Genomic DNA, 26,172 nt, shown 5'->3' on the forward strand with positions numbered 1-26,172 from the left:
CAAAGATATGACAAAAAAGTGGCAAAAAAGCAAAGAAAGTGCAACAAAAAAGTCACAAAAAATGCCACAAAAACTCAACAAGAAAGTGGCAAAAATGAGATGAAGGCGGGAGTAGGAGGTTAAAATATAGCTTTTCACGCCAGAGCCTTTGCTGCATTTTGTGGTTGGTTGGTTTGGTGGTGCTTTTGATCAAACATTTCTTTTTCTCCTAAATCAATCACAATAAAGAAAATAAATCCTAGATACCCTCCCTTTAAATCCTGGCTGAGTTGTATAAAGGTCAGCATATATCACTCCCCCACATTCTTTAAGCTCTGGGAGTATGGGTCAGCGTTTTGCACAGCCTCCTCTGATCGGGCACTTTAGCTGCTCCTGATCCATGTATTATTCAGCTCAGTATCACATTTCACATTCTCTCGTGCGCTGTCTCTGTCTGTGCAGAAGAAACTAGTGCTGACATTCCACACCTCGACTCCGGCGGCCTGCAAGCACCTGTGGAAGTGCGGAGTGGAGAACCAGGCCTTCTACAAGTGCGTACAAACACATGAAGAAGTCGTTATTATGCCACTCAATCAATGCTTTTGATTTCAGTGAAATCCTGCAGCCCCATATGAGAGTATGTAGATGTCCCTGAATTAACCTTGACCTCCCGGAGCTGCCCGACAGCAGAGTTCTTAAATTAATCCAACATTACCCAGAGAGACACAGCTGATGGCTCTAAGGCAGTCTTTATGTAACCATTTCCTGTCTGTCTGCGCTGCTCTCTCTGAATTGCATAAAAGTTCTGGGTGAAGAAGAAAGCATTTTCAAAACATTCAAGGTTCTGTTCCCACATTTACATATAAAAAAATCTGACACATATAAAAGTAACAAGAGAAATGTATTCAAATAATAAAAATAAGCTTTTGCTGTATATAATGTGGCTCACCTACTTAAAGCAGAACTAAGTAACTCATGCCCCTAGAGGCCATAAGCACCACAGCAGGTGTTGTAGCGAGTTGCTATTTTTTAACTTATTAATTGTCTTGGAGAGTAAATGCTACACTGACAGAAAAGACAAAAGGACAGAGGGATATTGTACATCCAATTCAATGGAAATCATTTTTTTCACTCAAACTTGGCTGTAAATGCTGTTTAAGTGGTGCTAGCCCGCAGTTAGCTTTGCCCGCTAGCCTGTTAGCTTCTTCTTTGTGATTCCATTAGTGTGTATTGGTGGCTCTGACCCGTAGGCAGCGAAGTTGCAATTGTGGTTTTCAGGCCAGAGACACCAGGGGAGATGAAAGACCCCCCAATCATCCCATCAACACTTGTATTACCCCCAGAGGGACTACGAAAAGAATTTATTAACACTTAATAATAACTACACCTTATTTTGCCTTAATAAATGATGAGTTAACACTTTCATCATGAACAGTTCACTAGTTAACTCATTGACTGCCAATGACGTCTATAGACGTCAATTAGGTTTTTCAATGGGAACAGCTGCAGCAAAGCCTTGAGCATGTCTGTGTTAAAATCTTAGTTGTGCTGCCTAATGCTGCCACCTAGTGACTCAATAAAAGAACTACAAGTTATTTTATTGAGTCACTAGGTGGCAGCATTGCTCTTTCGTTTTCTTAATTTTTTTGGTCAGAAAACAGCATTTTGGGTGATTTCACCTATTTTCTACGGACGATTACTAAAGAATGGAAAAAGGTACAAACATTTTTTTTTTTTTAGATGTAAGAAGAGAGTCTAATCTTTCTTGTGGTGGGTTTCATGTTGATATAGACCTAGACCTAAATTTTCTGTGGGTCTTGAAAAAACAGTCAAAATCCTGAAAAACCTCTGGCAGTGGGAGCTCTCTGATATGAAAATGGTTGGCAGTCAATGAGTTAAGTGTGACTAACACTTAACAACGACTTAACTACAACAGTTAAAGGGGCTAGATGCAAGTTGACCATTTTATACTCACTACTGCCACCTCAGGTCATACGTGTAACTGCACCTTCTATATTGAGCTTGTACATGATGGCAATTCAGACTTGAATTAACATTAATTTTCAGTGACAGTGCAGGATTTTAGAGGCAGTTGCTACACATTAGGACATTGCTGGAACATGTAGGGGGAGGAAAATACATAATTTTAACATTTTTTAACTCTGTATAGTCCCTTTAATGCATCACTCGTAATGAATAGCTCTTCACATACTTCACTTACTCATTGTTAAGCAGTTGATTAAGCGTTAACTCATTATTTATTAGGGCTAAATAAGGTGTATTTCACATGTCAAACGTTGCATTCTCTTTATTTACAGTTTCAACTACCACAACAAAGTCTTAAATCCAGAATGCTCCACGCTTTCCTGCCCAGAGCTTTCCAAAAGCTTGAGATTAGCGTGTGCTGTGGACATTGGCTGAGTAGTGCCAGCAGCTCATGTGTCTGGGAGAGCATGTCGTCTCCAATGTCAGACAAGCCTGCGCCGGTCCTAATCAAATCACATGCTAAACGGCCGAGCGACTCAAGACAACACAGGCATGGATTTGCCTACACGCTAAAGCAAACCCCTCCTTTAACCAAGACTTATCTGCGAACACTGCCGCGTTTGAGATGCCTTTGTTTTGTCCAAGGTGTTATTTCGGCAAAGGCTGACTCTGGGCGGGATTAGCAGGGTAGTTTGCGCTGCTGCATCAGTGCTGAGGGAATGGAGTCCGGTTACACTTGATAAATGAAGCCTATATAGACACAAAGCTCTGACCTACCGCTAAAGCTTTTATAGAGGCAAACCCTGGGTATTGTATTTCTCCGCCGGGCTCCCGCTAACTCCATGCAAGGGTTTCTTTATACATTATTGTGCAAGGCTGTAATAAAAAAATGAATGAATGCATGTTTTGTGTTGGTTCTTTTGTCTGAGTAAACCTTTTCTTTCAGATGTGCGAAGTCCAGTCAGATCAAGACAGTGTCGAGCAGCAATATCTTCTTTAAAGGAAGCCGCTTCAGATACAGGTGTGGAACTTTTTATTAAACAGGAAAGTAAGTAGTGTGAGCCCGGAATAGATGCCACTTTTTATGATTCACTTTTTATGACTTTACCTCATTCATTTGTTAACTCAAAGAAAATGCGATATTAGATCATTTTGAAAGTGTCAGTTCAGCATAAATTCTTTTATAAGTACATTTTTAACATGTACCTTTGTTGATGTCAATGACCTTTGCAATAAAAGTTGGAAAACTGGGACAGTTGTTGCTGCAACGCTCTGTGATTGATAAATACCAAGACACCAGAACTTTGTTTCCTTAACTTTGCGAAAGGAGGGAAACAGCGCCCCCACTCTGACCCTGGTGGTCAAAAAGTGTACTGCATCCATATTTACCAGTGAGAATGAATGGGAGAGAGTTAGTATTAACCAGATGTAGGTCAGCCTCGGGCCCCACTTTGGGCACTCCTGGCCTATAGGCAAGTGTAATGCCTCATTTGAAAGCTAAGACCTACAAAACTGATAAACTGATATTTTTCTTGCGTTGTTGCCATGTTATTGTTGCTTTTTTTTGGACACTTTTTCCATCTTTTTGTTGCTCTCTTGTGGCTTTTTATTGCGTTTTTGTCACATTTTCCACACTTTTCCCATCACTTTTTTGTTATTTTTTCGTTGCTTTTTATCAGGTTCTTGACACTTTTTTTGTTGTGTTTTCATCACATTTTAGTGATTGTTTTTGCTCTGCAGTTACATTTTTGCCACTTTTTCCATCGCTTTATTGTCATGTTTTTTTTATCACGTTTTTGATGCGTCTTTGCCACTTTTTAATGTTTTTTGTTGCTTTTTCATCCACGTTATTGTCTCATTTTTTCTGCTTTTCAAGAAGCTTTTAGATTTGGGTGAAAATGTGGGGGGGTTAAGAGGTTAATGTACTCTGTTACATGTTATGCCTTTATGGTCAATAACTCTGGCTTTAGGATAATGAGCCTAAATCTCTTTCCTGACAGACTAAAATAAAAAGACTGTGATCATTTGCGGGCGATATCAGTTTTCTTGCACTGTCCTAGCATAGCGCTCGCTCTCGTAACATGCAGCCCCATCGTGGTCATCATTTGTCCTCCCCAGCACACAGGGGATGCTGCCCTGCCGTCTGTGTCCTTCTAACCACCAATTTGTTTAACAATAGCTTCATAGATGTGGACTAGCTGCTGTTCCCTCCCGATAATAACAGTAACGGAGGGGCTGACCTGCTGCGGCCCGGAAACTAGCTCCAGATAATGAACAGCAGCGGCACATCTGAGGATAAACACACTCATCTTCATGTAATTGCTGCAAACACAGGCCCTGTAGGTTGTAACGTTTGTCTAAGGGATGTCGCTCACTTGTTGTTTTCTGTTTTACCAGTGGAAGAGTCGCAAAGGAGGTGATAGAGGCCAGTTCGAAGATTCAGAGGGACCCACCCGAGGTCTACAGGTACAAACGCCCACAACGCATGGGAACAATAGGCAAAAGATGAGCTTATATTACTTTGTGGTACTTGTTTTTGCTTCTTGTTTTTCATTGGCAAATCCATATGTGGCATGTTAACCCCCACGCCTTAACCAAGTGCATTTTCTCTCGTTCGGCTTTACCCTAATCTAAAAGCTTCTCGACTGGAGAGCAACAGTGTAACGCCTCATTTGAAAGCTACAAAACTGAGTCTAACCTTTTTGTTGCATTGTCGCCGCATTTTGCCACATTTTTATCATCGCTTTTTTTTTGTCGTGTTTGCATAGTTTTTTAAGTCTCTTTTTTTATGCTTTTTCATCAGATTTTTTCACCACATTTTTGCCACTCTTTAGTCACTTTTTTGTTGTACTACTGTTGCTTTTCTGGCTCTATTTTATTGCTTCTTTGACGCTTTTTTGCTACATTTTGTACTTTTTTTAGGCGTTTCATCGTGTTTTAATCCTCGTTTTCATCCTTGTTTTTATTGCTACTTTGCCGCTTTTTTCATGCAGTCCTTATATTTGAATAGTTTAGTGGCTAGTTTAGAGGCTAGTGCTAGGCTAGTGTTAGGCTAGTGTTAGGCTAGTGTTAGGCTAGTGTTCGGCTAGTGTTAGGCTAGTGCATGTCTATGGTAAATAGTAGCTTTGCGTCCTTTTTTTAAAATTACTTTATTGTGCCATAAGTTTCATTTTTACAATTTACACAATTAGCATCCTTAAGTCTCGCTTTTGTCCCTATTTTGATGCTATTTTCAAGAAGCTTTAAGCTTAAAGGGATATTTCTGGAATTTTGACATAGGGCCTCATTTCCTAGTCATCCAGAGTGTTGATGATTTGTGGAGATTCTTTCTTTTTTTTTTTATTCATGCAGTCCTTATATTTGAAGAGTTTAGTGGTGCTAGGCTAACGCTAGGCTAGTGCATGTCTATGGTAACTAGTAGCCTGCATTAAAAACAGTCTGACCCAAGCACAGAGCACCTGAGGCAAATCACTTATAACACCAGACTAACCATATAAATGTCTGTGTTGACTGAATAATTTTTGAAATATAACCATTTTGCATTTAAAATAACTTATACTTGAGCAGCATCCGCTTCCTGGTTGTAAGCTAGGCAGCGGCGGAATGATCTGCTCGGTGACCGGATCTACAGTCGTTTGTTTACCTGCGGCAGCATTACTACACGTGGAATTCACAAAGAAACTTTCTACAAATCAGATATGGCAACGTTTGGAGGACGACACCATGATTTTGAAGAGGTTTTAAATGCAGGCTACTTGTTACCATAGACCTGCACTAGCCTAGCACTAGCCTACCACCACTAAACTCTTCAAATATAAGGACTGCATGAATTAAAAAAGAAAAAGAAACTATGGCAACTAGGCAACAAAAGATGAGTTTACCCCAAATCTAAAAGCTTCTTGACTGGAGAGCAAAAGTGAAACGCCTCAAACTGAACCTAACTTTTTTGTTGCATTGTCGCCACATTGTGTCACATTTGTCACACAATTTTTTTTTTTAAATAATTTTTCCGTCTCTTTTTCTCGTGTTTTCATAGTTTTTAAGTGTCTTTTTTTATGCTTTTTCATTTTTTGGCCACATTTTTGCCGCTCTTTATTCACTTTTTTTTATTTGATTACAGTTTTTTTTCTGGCACTATTTTATTGCTTCTTTGTCGCTTTTTTGTCCTCATTTTTGTTGCTTTTTCAGGAAGCTTTTAGGTAAAGCCAAACTGGAGACAATGTGCTCAATTCAGGTGGGAGTTAGTGATAGAGATTAGAGATTTAAATGCATAATGTACAATTGAATGAATGGAGAATATCTATCGGGGGCTGCAGTCATTTCTTACATGTGTATCTTGTATCCTGCAAAACAATAAAGACAAACCTCCTAACTCTAGTTGTTTTTCAGAGCTCACTTTGGACAGAGTCGAAGTTTTAACTCCCTGAGCCATAAGAACCTCATCATGAACATGGAGCCGCTCGTCCCCGCCCTGCCCTCCCCGAGCGAGTACGAGGAGGCGGCCCCAGACAGCGGTAAGTCCAGCAGCAACAAGTCGTTCAATTTACATGACAAAATGTAAAAAAACGCTAAACATAAATAGAAACAAAATGTAAAAAGTTGTGAAAATGAGCCGTCACATGTTCTGTCCCGCGTGTGTGCACATTTGGCAGAGTGGTAATTGAGCAGCTGATGCTCCCGCCCCTCCATCAGCCCGTTTCCCCGGAGACACCAATGGGAGCGCTCTAAAAATACCCATGTCATCATCCTCCCAAAGGCGTGTGTGGGGTTTAGGCTCTGACATGAGGGAAATGCAGCCAACCAGGCCTCCCCTGACTGTAATTATCCAGCACCAACAGCAATTAGTGACTCAGAGGCGAAGATTTAAACTGTGGGTCGTTGGAGGCTCGTGGGCTCGGGTCAGTTTGCCAGACGCTGATGGTGACGGTGTAGTCATTATTCATCAGTTTAGCATTTACATAAACACAAATAGATGACTGAGTGCACCTGAAAATAAGACGCACCAACAGCATTTATAAATATATATTTTTTATACACACTGTACATAGGCTGCGCTGGTCTAGAAGCTGCAGCTGTTCACACTGTTCCAAGCGCATTAGATGAAGCACCGTCATCAGCGCCGTTTACCGAGAGAATGGCGGCCAAAAGGTTTTATTAAAGGCCAGACCACCTTTGCCCCGCCCCGATCCCACCTGATCTTGGAAGCTAAGCGTGGTTGGTACTTGGATGGGAGACTGTTTGGTAACACCAGGAAGCCTGGGTGAATGTGGTGTGTGAGTGAGTGGTCGGAGGGGCCGATGGTACAGACTGGTTGCCTCGCTTCTGTCAGTCTACCCCAGGGCAGCTGTAGCTACAACAGTAGGTTACCACCACTGAGTATGAAATGAATGAATAATGACGACAGTGTAGTGCTTTGAGAAACTTGGTAATACAGGCTTGTAAAGTGCATTACAAGTGTATGGCATTATTATTATTATTATGAAAGTGTGTTACAAACTTCGATTAAATTATTCTTTAAATCAGACCTGGGCAAAATACGGCCCAGGTCGTATGATTCAGTCCAGCCCACAACTTGTAGAGCATAAATTCATAAGTATGTCCAAAAAAAATCTCTAGCCCATTCCTGTGCGGAGTTATGATTTTTTCCAGCCACTAGGGGGCAGCTTAGATACGGATTAAAGGAAAGAATTCCACAGGTGTCCAACTGAGGGCACTGACATAATAAGAAATCAGGATATAAACAACACATTGTGTGACTTGCAAGTGGGAAATGAACAGTCTGCCCCTGGGCAGCTGTGGCTACAATAGTAGCTTACTACCACGGGGTGTGGAGTGAATGAATATTGGCTACAATGTAGCAGAGACTTGTGACACAGGCTTGTAAAGTGCAATAAGTGTAAGTGTTTATATGAGGCTACAGTCCTGTCGGGCTCATTATTTTTCATTTATTGAAAAACAAAAAAAACGATGTATTTTCCCAATCAAAACTTTTTTTATTTTGGAGCTTTCGTTTATGGACCCCGGCGATACACTCCTCATATATTATACTTATATCCCGATATAAGCTTGAGTTATTGTTGGTGCGGCTCCGACTCAATTCAGGCTTCTCATGTGGCCCCTTATGAAAATTAATTGCCCACCCCTGGTTTAAATGCTCGTCTGCTCAGTGAAGCTCCTCGGGAGTGTTAAGACCCGCCCTCCGCAGGATGTCACTCAGCCTCGGGAGTTTCCCGGTGTGTGAATCTGCTCTGAGCAGGATTCGTGGTGACCCCTCGAGGCTTTTGATAACCGTGCATCGCTGGTCTCTCCGCAATATTTCAGCGGTGAAAAAATGTAATGGCTTTATTTTGCCATTACATGTTAGCTACATCCTGCTGCCCTCCCCCTACACCGCGGACAGTTGTGGAGGAAGTAAGACTGCCATGGAGTGACACATGACACAATATTCAGTTTGACTATAAAAATATATAAATTAGGCGTACTGTTGTATAAGCCGCAGGATTCAAAGGGTGGGGAAAAGGAGCGGCTTATAGTTCGGAAATTAGGGTACTTTTCTAATTCACTTTAAATCAAGCGTTTTTGACCAATATAAAGAACCTTGACCACAACCACCATCACTCACAATCAAAAATAACCTTCATCAACACCCCCATGGTTTTGCAGTGTCCTTTATGTTTCTTCACACTTAAACAAAGCCTGAAGCCTCCACTGGGCCACAATTGTAAAATGTAAAATGCTTTTCTGCGATACTTTGGGATCGGTCTGGTCACGTCTGCGCTGACATTTCCTCTTGTGCTTTTGCTTTTACGTACACATGCAGCAACTAATGCAGGAAAATGACACTTAATGACTTCTCACTGTTCTTCACACTTTCCCCTCTGCCATCAGCAATGTGTGTGCGTGTTTTGGAACAGAAACATGGTCTGAAGCATCGAGATGGGGGGGTTGTGTTTAATGCACCCAGTAATAGTCAATGGGCCACTGTAATCCAATCTGTGACCAGGCTCCGTATTCTTTTCAAAACGCTTCTCTCCCTTCTGCAGTCAGCAGACGGGGTAAGTCACATAAACATAATCTGTTCAGAGTATGTACAGTATGTCGCCCTTTTTAAATGAGTGGCCAATTGATACACAAAGAAAAAGTGCTTGAAAAGGCCAGCTGTTAAATATACAGAAGTTGCCTGTGTGGCATTGTGTCAAATGGCTGACTTTATAGTTGAGCTAATGGACAAGATGTTAATAATTCATCATCACAAAGTACAAAGTAAGAAAGGCCATTAGTTCTGTTACTAATGCTGTTTTCTGTTCAAACCTCTCAAACCCACTACTATTCTGGAGGAAAGTGTTATTATGAGCCCGTGTGAGTGCGTGGTTGGAGGTGGATTTTGATGGGGAGCGATTGGTGAAAGGTCTTAAAGGGACGGGGTGTGATTTGCAGCTCGTGTTGAAGCAGAAACCTGGATAAACCAAGGAAAACTTTTTAGATTTTTTTTGACATTGTGATCAAGATGTATATAAAAATGGCATCTGTTTTCTTACATTTTATAAACATAAAACAGTTTCCAAAGTGCTGTACATTAAATAGTTTATTATGCAATACCACACAGTAACATTAACCTCATAACCTTCACTTTAAGCGGCATTACCCGAATCTAAAAGCTTCTGGACTGGAGCTTACAGCCTATAAGCCGGTGTAATGTCTGATTTGAAAGCTAAGATCTACAAGAGTTTTTTCCTTGTTTTGTCGTCATTTTTTCATTGTATTTTTGACTCTTTTTTGTTGCTTTTTGGGATTTTTTGTTTTCCTTTTTAGCCGCTTTTTTGTCGTGTTTTCTCCTTGCTTACGTGTCGCTTTTGTCCCTATTTTGATGCTATTTTCAAGAAGCTTAAAGGGATATTTCTGAATTTTTGACATAGGGCCTCATTTCCTAGTCATCCAGAGTGTTGATGATTTGTGGAGATTCTTTCTTTTTTTTTTAATTCATGCAGTCCTTATGTTTGAAGAGTTTAGTGGTGCTAGGCTAATGCTAGGCTAGTGCATGTCTATGGTAACTAGTAGCCTGCATTAAAAACAGTCTGACCCAAGCACAGTGCACCTGAGGCAAATCACTTATAACACCAGACTAACCATATAAATGTCTGTGTTGAATGAATCATGTTTAAAATATAACCATTTTGCATTTAAAAGAACTTATATTTCAGCAGCATCAGCTCCCTGCAGCGGCGGAGTGATCTGCTAGCTTACCGGATCTACAGTAGTTTGTTTACCCGCAGCATTACTACACGTGGAATTCACAAAGGAGCTTTCTACAAATCAGATATGGCAACGTTTGGAGGACGACCCCATGATTTTGAAGAGGTTTTTAATGCAGGCTACTAGTTACCATAGAAATGCGCTAGCCTAGCACTAGCCTAGCACCACTAAACTCTTCAAATATAAGGACTGCATGAATGAAAACACTCTGGATAACTAGGAAATGAGGCCCTATGTCAAAAATCCTGAAATATCCCTTTAAGAGGATAAAAGAAGAGCCCCAGGAGTCCCGTAGGATTAGTGTCTCAGCCATTTGAGATTTTGATCAGATGTGGATCCCTAAAGTTGTGTCTAAAAGCCTCTTATGGACCAGTTTTGCTATAACACTACGTTCACATCAAATAACTAAAAAACTTGTGTCTTCTGTATCACATTAAAGAAGACATTTTTTGATCCTTCATTTGAATAACAGGTGATCTTCTCTCCGCCCCCGTTGTTATAGTGCTCTTGTAATGCTCCTGAACACTTTGCTGATATAGGATCTCACATCGAGGCATATCTAAGCGAGCCCATCCATCACGACTCCCTCTGACACCGCACTCGCAGCTGAACTTGCATCTGCTGTCTCTTTCCATGGGCGCTTTAAGGCTTTCTCTCCCATGCCCCCCCCCTTACAGCTGGGTAGTAGTTTAGCATGTCCCCGGTGATTCCATCAGCCTGCCGTCATTATTCTCTGTCACTTCCCAGCGTTATTAGGCCCGACACATTCTGCGAGAGCCCTTATTGGATAGAGGCATAAATCTTGTTACTAAAGAGAAGGAAGCGGAGGGTAAGGTTACTCGTACGAGATGAGGGAAATGGAGCGGAACATGTGGAAATGGAATAAGGTTCGTTTGAATCTTGCATAAGGAAGTTGGAAGCGGGTGCTCAAAGGAAAGATAATTGCTCGATAAGTGGGGATCTGCTAACACTTGATTTTAGATGTTATTTTAGCCACAAGTCCCATACTTTATGAGGCCCTGGCTGTAAGGAAAATGTCTGTCTTTATATTTAATTAGAGCAAACAATACGGCCACATATGAGCTATTATCAAGTATTTCTCTGTTTTATTGGCAATAGAATCACCGTAACATAACATTAACCTCTAACCACCCGCATTAACCAAGCGCATTGTCTCCAGTTCAGCTTTACACAAATCTAAAAGCTTCTCGATGGAGTTGACAGCCTATAGGCCATGGTAATGCCTGATTTGAAAGCGAAGACCTACAATACTGATCATTTTGTCACGTTTTTGTAGCTTTTTTTGTGACTTTTAGAAAAAATTTTGGTCACTTTTTTGTTATGTTTTTGTCGCGTTTTCATCCTTGTTTATGTCCCGCTTTTGTCGCTATGGTGACGTTAATTTCAAGAAGCTTTTAGATTTGGGAAACGCCGAATGGCAAAAAATGTGCTAGGTTAAAAGGAACAGGCCACCGTTTTTACATACTGAGATATGTTCTTGCCTGAGCTTAGACGAGTTGATACGTACCTGTCTGGTCTTTGTGCGTGCCCTCAGTTACGCAAAACGATCAAAGATGTTGTTAGCATTTGGCCTTTCCCAATGTGTTCCTATAGCTCCAAACGGGGTGAAGTTAAGCTCAGGGAAGAACATATCTCAGTATGGAAAAATGGTGGCCTGTTCCTTTAATAAATCCTTTCCGTAGTCCCTGTGGGGGTAATACAAGTCTTAATGGGATGATTGGGGGGTCTATCATCTCCCCCTGGTGTCTCTGGCCAGAAAACCACAATTGCAACTTTGCTGCCTACGGGTCGGAGCCACCAATACACACTAATGGAATCACGAAGAAGTAGCTAACAGGCTAACGGGCAAAGCTAACTGTGGGCTAGCATCACTTAAACAGTTTTTACAGCCAAAAGCGTAGTATTTACTCTCACGGACAGTTAATGAGTAAAAAAACGTAACTTGCTACGACACCTGCAGTGGCGCTTATGGCCTCTAGGGGCATGAGTTACTTAGTACTGCTTTACGAGGTTAAGATAAACTATTCCCTTCATTATTTATCTGTACAATACACAGATGTATAGAGTAAGAATAGGCAGGCTATAGAGATTTCCCCGACGTATACCATATTTAGCCATGTCTCCATCCATCTCTGGGACATGACCTTTTGTCTTCTACATCTTACATTATGGCCGCCCCACACACCTCCTCACAGCACGTCCCCCCCCCGCCTCACCTCGTCCCCACACAGCTCTTTGATAGACCTCTCTCCTCCTGACACGATTTACACACAGCCCCTCATTCATCTTCCACGCCACAGCAGCACAGGCCCCGCTCCCGTGTCCCACACAGGAAATCAATGACGCGTTGGCCCCGGCTCGCACAGATGGATTTGGTCGTAGTCGTTTTGGGAGTGACAACAAATCCGGACCCCCTGACAGGCCGAGAATACACGACATGCTAATGCGAAATGAGTCTTGTTCTGTGGAATGAGAACAGCCATATTTTTCCCCTCTCAGTGACAGCTTGAACAAGTTCCAGTCCAAAACATGTCACATTAGTGCAATTGGAGATAAAGGTTTTATTATATTGCAGATTCACAATGAACTAGTTCATAATCAGGATGTGTGGTAGGTGTTGTGTGAGCTAGAAGCGAGTGTGGGGACAGCAGCTCACAGTTAATTCTTAGCTACTCTCGTCTTTCATGGGTTTTACATATATTTCTGTTATATATAAATGATGTTTGTAAAGTATCGGATGTTCTTAATTTTATTCTCTTGGCGGACGACTCAACAATATATTGCTCTGGCCCAAATCTTAAGGAGCTTGTGTTGGTGGTTGAAAGAGAATTATATAAACTAAAAAATTGGTTTGACGTGAATAAATTGTCACTTAACTTAGATAAAACGAAATTTATGGTATTTAGTAGTAAGGAGATAAATGATGAGATCAAGATCAAGATTAATGAAAATGAAATGGAATCATATAAAATTTTGGGATGTATTGATTGTAAAATGACATGGAAACCACATATTTTAAACACGCAAAAGAAAGTATCCAAAACTATTGCAATTTTGTATAAATTGCAATACATTTTGAACAAAAAAGCATTACATTTACTTTATGGTTCTCTTGTCACACCATACCTAACGTATGGCATAGAGATTTGGGGAAATACTTATAAAACTGGAACCAATCCAATTTTCCTATTACAAAAGAAGATCATCAGATTAATTAATTATGCACCTTACAATTCACCAAGTCATTCACGGTTTATCCAATCAAAAATCCTGAAGTTCTATGACTTAGTCGATTTGTACACGGCAAAGTTCATTTACCAAGTTAAACAAAACAAAATCCCTAAATGCTTGCAAATATTGTTTACCCAGCGAGAAAGTAACTATAATCTCAGAGGAACATATATATTTAATCAACCGCAAGTACATTCTACATTAAGAAAACACTGTTTATCATGCAAAGGAGTTAAATTATGGAATAGCTGCTGCAATGAGTTAAAACAAGCTACGTCTCTTTTTCAGTTCAAAAATATTTACAAGAGAATAATAATGGAAAAATATTTGACAGAAAAAAAATTAATTAAATATGCGAACAATGGTCCACCTGTGTTGATTCAGCGAACGGATGGTTATTACCATTAACGTGCTGCATTTATGATTTAAAAGTGAAGGGCAGGCACAATAAGCTTTAGCTTCTGCCTGCACCTGGTCATTTATTGTGTTCATTGCTTGACTTGTATGTTTTGAATGTTTTGAATCATTTGTAAATGAGCAAACCAAAATAAACCGAAACCGAAATCAATTTTTAATTCATTTAACTTGACCCCCACCCTAGACCAAGTATGTTTTCTCCAGTTCGACGTTGCCCGAATCTAAAAACGTCTTGAAAAAAGTGCCAAAATAGCCACAAAAACGAGACATAAATAAGGATGAAAATGCAGGGGAAAAAGCAGCAGAAAGGCGACAAAAACTCTAACAAAACAGGCGACAAAAAGCAACAAAAAACGCAGCAAAAGAGGCGATAAAAAAGCACCAAAGATACACAGAAAAAGTGACGACACGAGGAGAAATCTTAGATAAGTTATGTAGGTCTTAGCTTTCAAATGAGGCGTTGCTCTGGCCTGTAGGCTGTAGCTCCAGTCGAGAAGCTTTTAGATTTGGATAAAGCTAAAGCTGAACCAGAGAAAATGTGGCCGGCTCATGTGGCGGGTAGGTTTGGACACCACAGCTCTGATATTGTACAAACTGTACTGTTGAAGAATCTGTCTCCCTTCCACGCAAAACACCAACCGAGTGCAGTCCAATGTGAAACTATTTGGAATGAGCTAAAAACAAAGGTCTGCTCAGAAGAAGAAGAACTTTATTTTATATAGCGCCTTTCACAGACATGGTCACAAAGCGCTTTACATGAGACAATTTTACATCCACTCCAACCATGGTGGTGGTGAGCACATCTGCACCAACTGTCCCTCTGACCAACATCATTCTTTCACGCTAGGGCTGGGCAATTAATCGGAATCGGAATCTCCCCTTTGGTCAATCTCAATAATCGTCATGGGACTTTATAATCGACTGGTTTACAGACATTTCTTTGGCACAAACAGTACCTCGTTTGGGAGTTTGGAGGAGAAAATGGAAGACTTTTGTGCGTTAAATGAGACTTTATGAAAGGATTTGTTTTTGTTGAAGCTGAAGTTTGAATAAAAGATGTATTTAATTTATTATGAAAGAATAAAATCGAATTAAAAAAATCGAGATTGATCAACATGGGGAAAATAGTGGTGATTTTCCAAAACCACCCAGCCTTAGTTCACGCACACACACATTCATCCGAGCCTATTGTACACATTAGTAGTTGGGGAAACCAGAGTACCCGGAGGAAACCTACGCAGACACGGGGAGAACATGCAAACTCCACACAGAAAGGCCCCGTCCAGGTGGGAATCGAACCCGGGACCTTCTAGCTGTGAAGCATGAGCGCTAACCAGTGCCACCCAACTTATTGATTTATCATCATAAGTTTCTAACGTGGCTAAGGTTCATGGGCTGATCATGGAGGACCATGAATCACAACTTCCTGGTGTATGTCGGAGCAGGCAGGAGATTAAAGGGGCTATTGGAACACGCGACTCTGGAAATCCAGCCCCTCCTACTTTTTGATTGCATGAGCGTCATAAATGTTTATCACAATATGGCCTTTTTAATGCTTGCCTCAGCAGTTTCTCCTCCATCTCAACTATTTCCACGGGACTGCGGTCTGCCGCTGCAAGGACTTTGGGATAAAGTGTCCTCAAGATGCTGTAAGATCTATATTCAGAGTCCTAATCTCCCACTGCATTAGAACGGAAACAGGAAACTGACCCAAGGTTAGCGCTGACCTTGTTGTGTTTGCACAGCCTGTGCCAGTCTTATCTACCAGGATCCGGGCGCAGACAGGCCGACAAATGCCATAATTCAACCAGTGTGAGGGATGCAGGAGGAGGATTAGACCTGCCATAAGAGCTCAGATTCAGCTCCCACAGTTCAACACTTTGGAATATGAAGAATAGCTTATGATAAAAAGTCAGTGATTTCAAGAGTTACTGACATTGACATAATATTCATTCTGTAGTTGTCAACATAGCATCTTGAGGTGAGTGTGGAAACATCCTCAACACTAAAGCAACCAGTTCAGACTTTTGTTTCTGTTCCACATTGTTTTTCTGGATACTTTTGTGCATCTTTGCTGTGTTTTTGTGGAGGTTTGGTGGATTTGTTTACTTTGAGAGTCCAAAATGGTCCTGAAGGTAAACAAAATGCTAGCTAAAGACTTTTGAGATCTACAAATGTCTTCTTCTGAGACACTGAAGAGGCACCAAGAGCCCCCACACCTGCAGCACAACGGAGGCGTCACAAGAGGAGCTACAGGAAACAAAAAAGGGACAAACGAGGAGATGGTGAAAGACTGTTGTGGAGCGGGGGGAGGAAGAGGAAGGAGCAGCTGAAAAAGCTGACCAGTGCAGGACACCACGCTCTGAAACAGAGACAAACTCAGGAGGTGCTGCACCGTTTCAGAGGATCAGAGGAGACAGAGAGCAGCCAGACAGGTTTATTCCAGATGCTACATTTTCCCCAACCTCCCAGGTCATACTGGTCAGTTTGACCCACAGTGGCAGCAGCTCAGGACTGACGCCTGAACACTTTTTCGTTGTACACTTGTACCTTGTACAATGACAATAGAGCTCTCACTTATGCATTTTGTTCCGATCATTCCCTTCTCAGGAGTTCAAAACACTCCATCCCACCTGTTGATCTACACCTCCAATAGTCTATAACAAGGGTGTCCAAAGTGGGGCCCGCAATTAGGTTCGCCCACCAGAGAGTGACCTACTTTTGCGCCGCATCGGGTTTATACTAACTCTCTCCCATTCATTCTCAATGGCACATATAGATGCAGTACACTTTTTGGCCACCAGCGTCAAATTGGGGGCGCTGTTTCGCTCCTTTCGCAAGTTAAGGAAACACTGTTCTGGTGTCTTGTCAGTCATAGAGCGTCGCAGCATCAACTTCCCAACTTTTTCCAAATTTTGTTGCAAAGGTCATTGACATATATGACTTATAAAATAATTTATGCTGAGTTGACACTTTCAAATTGGTCTAATATGGCATTTTCTTTGACTTAAAGAAATGAATGAGGTAAAGTCACTGTAGGTAGTGCAGGTACAGGTGGTGTTGTTGCACTATATTGCAACAATAATTGATTTTGTTCTACTAAAACATTGCCGTGATTGGCCCTTTGGCACTTTTTCATTTTGGCCCTCGGAGACAAAAAGTTTGGGCACCCCTGGTCTATAACTTCAAAGTGTGACGAGTTTCCTCTGTGCTTGATCAGTCCAGTCTCAGCTCGGAACAAGTCTGCATGGGACTTTCAAACTGTGGATTCATTGCAAAAGTCAATGACTCATGAGCATTGCAACAATGAACATACATATTGTTCAGTACTGGAAACAGCTCGAGATGTCCATAGCAAGCCAAAGATATTCCTGTGCAGTCGTGGCCTGGCCTCTTGTAATCAGCGGTAGATTAGCTGCCCCTCTCTGTGTGGAACCGCTGTTTAAATTTAGAAACAGCAGCTTTGGGGCCTGATCCTCCTCTAATGCCCCTCCAGTCTTTGTTACCCGCGCTGACATGACCAGAATGGCCCTCGACCAGTGTGTGTGTGAGTGTGTGAGTGTGGATATACCCAGCCCCACTCATCAGTCACCCCGCGGAGCTCAGACAACTGGCCCTTCACTGAGCCATGGAGGTCCTCGAGCCAAGAGCCAGCGGCCTTGTGAGCGAGCAGCCCGCGGGGGGAGACCCGGGCGGGCTGCAGGGATTAGTGGAGCCACCGACCCTGGACCCAAGCGGACCGCTGGAGGTGTTCACGGGGGAGAAGAGAAGGCCCTCCGCGGTGGTGACTGAGGCCCTGAGGTGCCAGGTGAAGATCTGCACTCGCCGGAGCCTGCACCTGCGCATCGCCAACCACACGGCCCGGGACGTGTACGTGCGGCTGGTGGGGCAGGGGGGGTGCATCGCTGGGACCAGTGTGGGGCTGGAGAGGCACTCGCTGGAGCAGAGTAAGGAAGGTATTCTCAAACCGCTTTGTCAACTAAGTTCGAGTGGATTCCAGAATTAACCTCCATCATGACTGGGACCCACTCACGGAAAACTTCTCTCACCTCTGATCTGCAGCGTTGATTCGGGGTGGACTCCCATTACGTCCCCCAATTCTTTCTTACTTGCTCCATAGACCCACTTGGACCTTCTCTGATTGGCTAATCCACCTGTCGGTCACTCCCATTGCTAATCAGAGTATAGGAAAAGAGTGAAGTCTCCGCTTGTGAGACTATATGAGCATTATAGGCATTTATATGATATATTGTGCCACTACCACTATGGAGTACCATTTTTTGTGAGAAATATAAGTATTTTCTGGGGGTATTTTGCAAACCCGGAAGACACAATGCTTCGATTCAGTTAACTCCGCCCCCTCTCTCCGAGCTAATCCGCCCATGCATCATTAGCAGTAAATCAATCAATCAATCAATGGTTTTGTGTAGCCCAATATCACAACAGGACTTGCCTCACAGGACTGCACCGAACATTAAAGCAGTAAAACAGAGCAATAAATATAAAAATATAAAGTTCAGGCGAATGAAGTATCCAGGCAAACATAATGTCACCTGTCCTGAGACTCTCCAACACGGCGAGGAAAAACTCAAAACCCACGGGGAAAACAGAGAAACCTCAGAAGGAGAGATCCTTGTTTTCTTTTCACTAAAGCCGTTATATAAATTAAAATCAGGCCTTACACTACAGATGTCGGGCTCTTGCTGTTTGTCAGTCGTCAGAGAGCAGGATTCAGGAGGATTGCCTAGAACTGTGTGAATGAAGCCAAAAAGGAAAGGACATAGCATGACAACATGGCTAAAAGCTCCAAAAAGTCTATTTGGCATGACCTCTTACCGCCTGAACCTTAGCCTTAATCTCTATCTGGACTGGAGCTTGCAGCCTATAGGCCAGTGTAACACCTTATTTGAATTCTAGGACCTACAAAACTGATCGAGACTTTTTTGTTGCATTATCGCCTTGTGTTTGTCACATATTTGAAGCATTTCTTCTTGCTTTTCGGGCACGTTTCTGTTTCTTGTTGCTCTTTTTATGCCTTTTCTAATTGTGTTTTGTTACGTTTTGTTGGTTGTGTTTTCATCCTCATTTTGGACGCTATTTTGACGCTTTGTTCAAGAAGCTTCTCCAAACGGGAGAGAATGTGCTCAGTTCAGGTGGGGGTTAAGAGGTTAAAGGGATATTTCAGGATTTTTGACATAGGGCCTCATTTCCTAGTTATCCAGAGTGTTGTTGATTTCTGGAGATATTTTCATTTGTAATTCATGCATGTTCTTTTGTTTGAAGAGTTTCGTGGCGCTAGGCTAGTGCGAGGCTAGCGCACACGATATCAGCTAGCCTGTATTAAAAAGAGTCTGACCCGCTCCACAGTGCACCTGAGGCAAATCATTTACAACGCCAGACTAACCATATAAATGTCTGTGTCGATTGAGTAATTGGAGCCATTTTGCATTTAAAATAATTTATATCTGATCAGCTTTGTGGCTGTATAAGCTACGCAGCGGCGGAGTGATCTGCTAGAAAATAGTCCCTCAAAATGCAATCATTCATGTGATGCAAGGTCAGTTATATTCCAAAAAATATTCTATGGACACAGACATTTATATGGTTAGTCTGGTGTTATAAGTGATTTGCCTCAGGTGCTCTGTGGAGCATGTCAGACTGTTTTTAATGCAGGCTAGCTGATACCATAGAAATGCGCTAGCCTAGCATTAGCCTAGCACCACGAAACTCTTCAAACAAAAGAACTGCATGAATTACAAAAACAATATCTCCAGAAATCAGCAACACTCTGGATAACTAGGAAATGAGGCCTTCTGTCAAAAATCCTGAAATATCCCTTTAAGGTGTTCTTCTCTTCCATGTTTATGGCAGCAGAATGAGAATGAACTGATGGCCATTGCAGTTCCTCTTCCAAGGACACCTGGACAGAAGGAGCTTGGTGAACAGGCCGGTAACAGACCATTTTCTCCTGAGTGGATGCCCTACTTTACACCTCCTGAACTGCTGCCAAAACACAGCCACCCTGTCATTCGGTTGGCTTTACATACTCCGGCCTTTTTATAACAGAATAGAGAGAATGTTTCACTAAGAAGATAAAGACAACCTGCTGAGGCCAAAGGTCAGCTGAGAATGTGCTGCTACAAAAGGCGATAAGGGGCAAGAATCGTGTAATGCTTGTCAAAAAATCGTCTATGAGTGCAGCAGTTTGCCCCGTTGCCAGGTTTGTTGTGGCAACCATCTGCCGGGAACAGCGAGTGTGATATGTCAGACATGCGGAGAGAGTCTTGGGAGACCTCCTCGCTGTGTGTTTGTGCACATGATACAGGAGCGTGTGCCAGCAGCTCTGTACGGTGCATTTGTGGAATAGCTCGCTGTCACACTGCACTAAAGGAGTCATTAGGAGGGACGACCCCGGGTTTCTGGAAGAAAGGTGTGAGTGAAATGGAGCAGTAGAGCTTGGTATTGTGTTAAATCGGCAAAGATCTATGGCTTTCCATTATAATGAACTAATGGAGATTTTAAAATATAAAATACTGGAGGTACTAGTGATGGGCTAAACGAGCCGAGGCACCGACACACGCGTCATGCACTGAAAGCCAAGCGTATCACCGAGCATATCACTTTGAGAAGAGTCACGTGACCGACACAGTCACTGTGTCATTTTGTATCATGTAGTGTCATACGCAACGAGCAGCAGGGGGCGCCAGTTGAACGAGCGCAACACGCTGGCTCATGTTGTCATTTGGGATTCATGTACCACACGCCGATCCCGCGGGTGCTCCCGGGCTCGAGCACCCGACCTGGGCTGCCCAAATCTTTGGGCACGAGGCAATTCTGCCCTGATAACAATATTCAATAGATAGTGTGTAAAGCACAAGAGCCTTCTCTTTCACGTCCATATTGTAGTGCAACGCAAACACAGACTGACTGCCTAGTAGCCTACATGAGGACCTTGATCTACTGTTCGTGTAACTCTGCAAGCAGAGTGTCCGGCTAGAAGTCGTAGGGTCGTGAGATCGAATCAGATGATGGACTATGATAGTATAGTCTTTTGACACTGGCAAACAAAAGCAGAAATACTTCTGGTGTCATATGTCACAGGCACTATTCTTTAATAAATCTTGGTCCGTGACTTCATTTTTACAAGGTTGTATCACTGATACTTCTCATTAATTCTTATTTATTTGTTTCTGTTCTCATTATCCGGAGCAGTTTTCCTCTTTCTAAATGATCACTCTCAGCTGGTTAAACAGTTCAATCCTGACGATTTGGTTCATATTTGTGATACTGATACTGTGTGACACAATTTGTAAAAGTGTGTGACGCACACACTGAGGTATCATCTACCCATCACTAGTTCACATGTGAAAGAAATACCTTGCACTTAGTTATCCAAACGCAATACAATTTGTTTTTCTTTTATAGTTTGGCTGTAGTACATTTTTTACACCACTGAATGGAGCCAATACACATACCAACACTGCATGATACAGTGTCGACACAGTAAGGGGAAAGTGTAACACATACCTCGTGGTATCATCTGCTCATCACTAGGAAGTACCATTCATGACCGTGCGTTTGTTTGTACCAGTCTTAACTCAGTAACTCACTAATGTTATGTCTATGGACACAGTTTGCTTGTTCCTCCTAAAATGGCATATTTCTATTATACCTTGTGCTGCAGTGAGTTCACAAACTCACAAAGATCTTCATCTTGTACAGCACCCTCTGATTTGTTCCTGTCCGCACCACTGAACAGATATGATTTTACATTTGCCGACTACAACAAGTTCTTACTCACACATCAAACAGCACAAATCCGCCGAAATGATTAAAACACATGGCATTCTGCTGCATTCTCTCTGTGGTGAACCCGTCTTGCCTTGTAAAGTTTAACTGTGAATCTTTGTGTGATCTGTTTAGGTGCCAATGACGTGTTTGTATGAGCAAGATAAATAAGCCTGTCAACACTCGCCCTCATTAAAGGAGCTCTCGTCCTCATGTGTCCAAGTGGAATGTAGCGCCTCGTTTGTGAGGAGGAGGGCTGGGGACTGTTAATAGAAACCAGTTTGGTTGAGGTATTACCGGTATCGGGAAAAATTAAAGTCAAAAGCAGTTACTGAAAAAATCGTCTTTGTCTTTAGATCCAAGTTTTGATGCTGTTGGGCCAGGGACAGCATTAAAGGGCCTTTTTTAATTAATATTTTGCCTATGCCTATTTTCTTTCCAAAAGAATGTGTCCAAAGTTTGCCCTCATTTTTTGTCTCGTTTCCCAATTTTCTCCCGTCATTTTTGCTAATTTTTTATTACCAAATTTTTCAACATTTTTTACACGTTTTTTTTCCTTATTTTTTGCCCCGTTTTTTTCTTGTTTTCAACATTTTTTCCCACATTTTTTTTGCTATTCTTTTATTAGTAATATTTTCCATTTTTTCCAAATGTATTCAATCCGTGTACCTTTCGATCATTAGTTATTCCGTTTCAAAATAAAATCAGAAAAACTAATTATGTGGTTGTTTTATTGTATTTCCATTTTCTAAATTAAATTGGAAAGGCAAAAAATTCTAAATAAAATATTGACCCATTTCTTTGCTATGCAGTGGAAACAAACACTGCTAAAACAACTTCCGTTATTTTGTTCACTACTGCTTTGGTTTGATTTGCTACTGGAAATGATGAGTAACTTTTTCTCTGCCTCTCTCGCCCTCGCGCAAGAGGGAAACAAAAACAAACTTAAGCAAAAGAGGTCGAACTTCAACGCGATCTCCTCTGTAACCGTTGTTTATTATGTCATTAGGACTTTTATTTCTCAAACTCGTTGGGTTAGCAGCAGCAGCTGAGGTGACCGGGGCGGAGGAGGCAGTGCGCGGTGATGTCGCTTCGGAGGCGGCCAAGAGCGGAGCTGAGCGAACAGGTGGAAGATGTGAGTGTCGGGGCTCGTGTAGCCGCCTCACTTACGGACTCCACGCGCCTTTTTCTCTCCCATGGCCCGGGAGAGCTGGTGCTGGGAGCGTTCGGGAGCTCTCTCTCTGTTTCCCCAGAGCCGCGCTCTAAAACCCTTTCCCGTCGTGCATTCACAAACTGTCCCTCTGCCACTCCTCTCTCCGTCCCCCCACTTCAGCAGTGACTTTTGTTTTGCAAAGTAATCATGCACAACTAAAGTGACGAAGAGGAATAAAAAAATATATATAATAACGCGCATACCCGTCGCTATGGGCGGGCCATAGGGGGCCGTGCCCGTCCCCCAAGATGCTTGTGCCCCCCAGACACAGATGTGGTGTAGTCTACGTGATACGCAGGTATACGCCGTATAACCACGAGAAGCCACTACAAATTGGGCAAAGATAGGCTACGTATCACTCATTTGCGCAGTGTTACTTTTGCGCTTTCTGCCCGATTAGACCAGCCCAAACTCCACAACAAGTAACTATTTCCTCCCCTGACACCGAGAGAGGGGAGCAGCGGCATTTCATCCCTCTCTCTCTTTCTCTGGCACGGTTCCCTCTAAGCTGCGTTCGTGCGCAATTGCGCACGACTCCCGTGTTGTCTGGGCACAAAATAAAACATAGCTGATATGACAGAGGGGCATCAACGATCATCCTCCGCTCTGAGAGTCCACCATGTCGGCCTCTTTATGCTCATTTCCAGTCCCGGCTCGTTAGAGGCAAAGGCAGTGACAGGTGCTCAGGTGTATTTTACTACAAAGCGCTGAAGTTGAACCGAAAAGAGCCCGCGTTCCAAGTGTGCGTTTTACACTCAGACACTGCAGCTTTAGTGAAGGCTGAGAGAGACTGAAGAGTGGACGCGGCCACAGCACTGACTGAGCCATATTCATGATCCAAAAACGGTGGTGAGGGGGGTGGGGGTGTGGAGGTACAGGCGCTTTTCTACAGCCTCAGAGTCCGGTCGTTTTCCACACTCAGAAACGTGTTTTCGTTGCATCGGCGCAGTATTCTGCGCAGACGCAAGGCCCAGCTCATTCAGCTGCTTCTGAAAAGGACCTCACTCATAAGTTCAAGTTTGAGTAGAAGGATGTGTTGATGAGGTTCAACTCAGAGAAACGCCACCTGCAACATACTGACGTTTCCGCCACGAGGACTCATGTTACAGCTGTAGTTGGTCTGGTCATATTTGCTGTTGATTATGTTTAATGTAATGATCAGTGTGCGCCAGGGCTACGTGAATACCATATGAAAAATATGTACTAATAGTAAATGTGCCCCCCCGTGGATTTCATATGCCCCCCTTAAGACTGACGTCTGGCGACGGGACTGATAACGCGTGTGTCCTCTCCTCCTGGCGCCTGCAGCTGCATTTCCCCGTGCTCGCGCTGCTTTCCGCCAGCTTCAGTGTCGCTGCCACAGGGCCAGGACCGCACGACTCGCAAAAAATATCAAACATGTTTGAAAACCTTGTGACCGTGCGATTTTCACTCGTACGTTCGTCGTGAGCAGCTATTCGTGGCTCGTAGCCCCTGTGCACTGCATGACAGAGACGCACAGTGTCTGCCCAGCTTTTTAAGGTTGTTTTCCAAGCAGAATCTCCTCACGGATATTTCTGAGCAACCCTTCCCTCCGTGGTAATATAAAGCATCTCTGATCTCTGCATGTGTTGCCCAATTTTTAAAAAGCATATGCATAAAACTTTCCAAACAAGTGTAGGAGCGGCTCTGAGCTGAGGTCTCTCCTCACTTCCGGTGTCGCAAACAATAATAAAACGAAATAATAGTAACGTCATAATTTTGGGGGGAATTAAAAACAACTAGAACCAAAACAAACACATTGACATTGACGTATACAAGATGTCTTTTTCTAATTCAAGTTTAGAAAGGGAAAAAAACAAAAAAACAAATGGAAATGTTGTTTTTCTGATTTTATTTTGAAACGGAATAACTAATGATCGAAAGGTACACGGATTGTATTCCTCATTTTTTTTCCTATTTTTGCCCCACTTTTTTTTTTTTACTGTTTTTTTCACACAATTTTGCCTAATTTTTCCCGAAATTATTCCCCATTTTTCACACATTTCTTGACATTGGAGATGAACCCATTATTGTAAATGAGCAGATCTTACACACATAATTGTTCTGTTTTCTGGTCCTAGATGACAAATTTTAGTATATAGGTATCGGAAAAAGTATCAAAAACGAAGTAACGGTACCCAGAGGAGCAATGAGCCCAATGAAAGAGAAAACATATCACTCATATTTGAAACCCAGGACGTCTATACAGTATCTCGTATCTTCTTTTCTCTCATAAATCTGCTTCATGGTTGACTTTTGTTACGCCTGGTTCTCGAGCTCCGTTTCCATGGGAACTATCAACACTCCCTCCTCAGATCTTCCACTTGTTTCATTGCACATACACATGTTTTTTTGTTGTTGTATTCTTCAGTATTTGACGTGGTTTCCGTGGTAACTTCTCAGTGGCCTTGACCACACCGTTCTTACATTTCTTTCAGAACCCTTTGCTTTGACATTATAATCAGTCAAATCAAAAGCGCAGTGGTGGAAATATCGACTCTAGAGCGTGTTCAAGCTTTTGCATCTGCATTTACAATCGACTACCTGTAAAAGGATGTGTGTTTATATATAATATGTCTCTGGCAACGTGATGCAGTTGCGAAACGAGTCATGTTTCAGGTCAGGGCAGTGTCATTGAGTGCATTGAGTGGTTATGAAACTCCCTCATGTGGCCAAGGTGGTCAACTACACGTTCAGTAGGCTGGGAGTTCCAGATTTGACCAGATTTCTATGTTTATGTTCTTCAGGTGCTGTTGCAGTGAGAGAGGTGGCCCCACTGTCCCCCGTCAAAGCCTCGCCTGCAGACACGCAGCCGCACAGCCCTGAGGGAGCGGCTCTCAGCTCCAACAACAGCCCTCCTCATGTCTCCACGGAAACCAACAACCAGCGACCACAAGCGCCCAAAGAGCAGGAGGGAGAGGAGGAGGAGGACAGCGGGCCTCTCACCATCTCTGAGCTGGTCTACAGGTAACCCACGCATTCATTAGGTCTTCACTGTTCAAGTGCAGATTGGCAGCCTCACATCCATCAGTTCAGCCCCAGGGCAGCTGTGGCTTGTCATCATGTGTGGAGAGAGTGAACAGTGACTATAGCCATACCATGCTTTATATCAGTGGTTCCCAACGTTTTTTTGTCTTTTGTACCCCTTTGGCCTTTCAGTGGTCAACCGTGTACCCCTACCTCAAGGGTGTTAGTTTATTTTGAAAGTAATTACTTAAAAGTGTATTTGTAAGAAAAAGGACAATGTTGCTGTCAAAATAAAC

The 26,172-nt window shown here is 42.6% G+C and overlaps 1 protein-coding gene across 2 annotated transcripts in view; it reads left to right on the forward strand.

The window, feature by feature from the left end:
- Window positions 1-26,172, forward strand: part of frmd3 (FERM domain containing 3) — a 105,776-nt gene that overhangs the window by 77,463 nt on the left and 2,141 nt on the right. For both annotated transcript variants that reach the window (XM_079552340.1, XM_079552341.1), the window contains 5 exons: window positions 442-530; window positions 2,912-2,986; window positions 4,363-4,431; window positions 6,355-6,479; window positions 25,657-25,876. In XM_079552340.1, coding sequence (XP_079408466.1) covers window positions 442-530; window positions 2,912-2,986; window positions 4,363-4,431; window positions 6,355-6,479; window positions 25,657-25,876 — 578 coding nt within the window. The remainder of the gene's footprint in view (window positions 1-441; window positions 531-2,911; window positions 2,987-4,362; window positions 4,432-6,354; window positions 6,480-25,656; window positions 25,877-26,172) is intronic.

Source organism: Gobius niger (assembly GCF_951799975.1).
Source record: "Gobius niger genome assembly, chromosome: 1".
Taxonomy (NCBI): domain Eukaryota; kingdom Metazoa; phylum Chordata; class Actinopteri; order Gobiiformes; family Gobiidae; genus Gobius; species Gobius niger.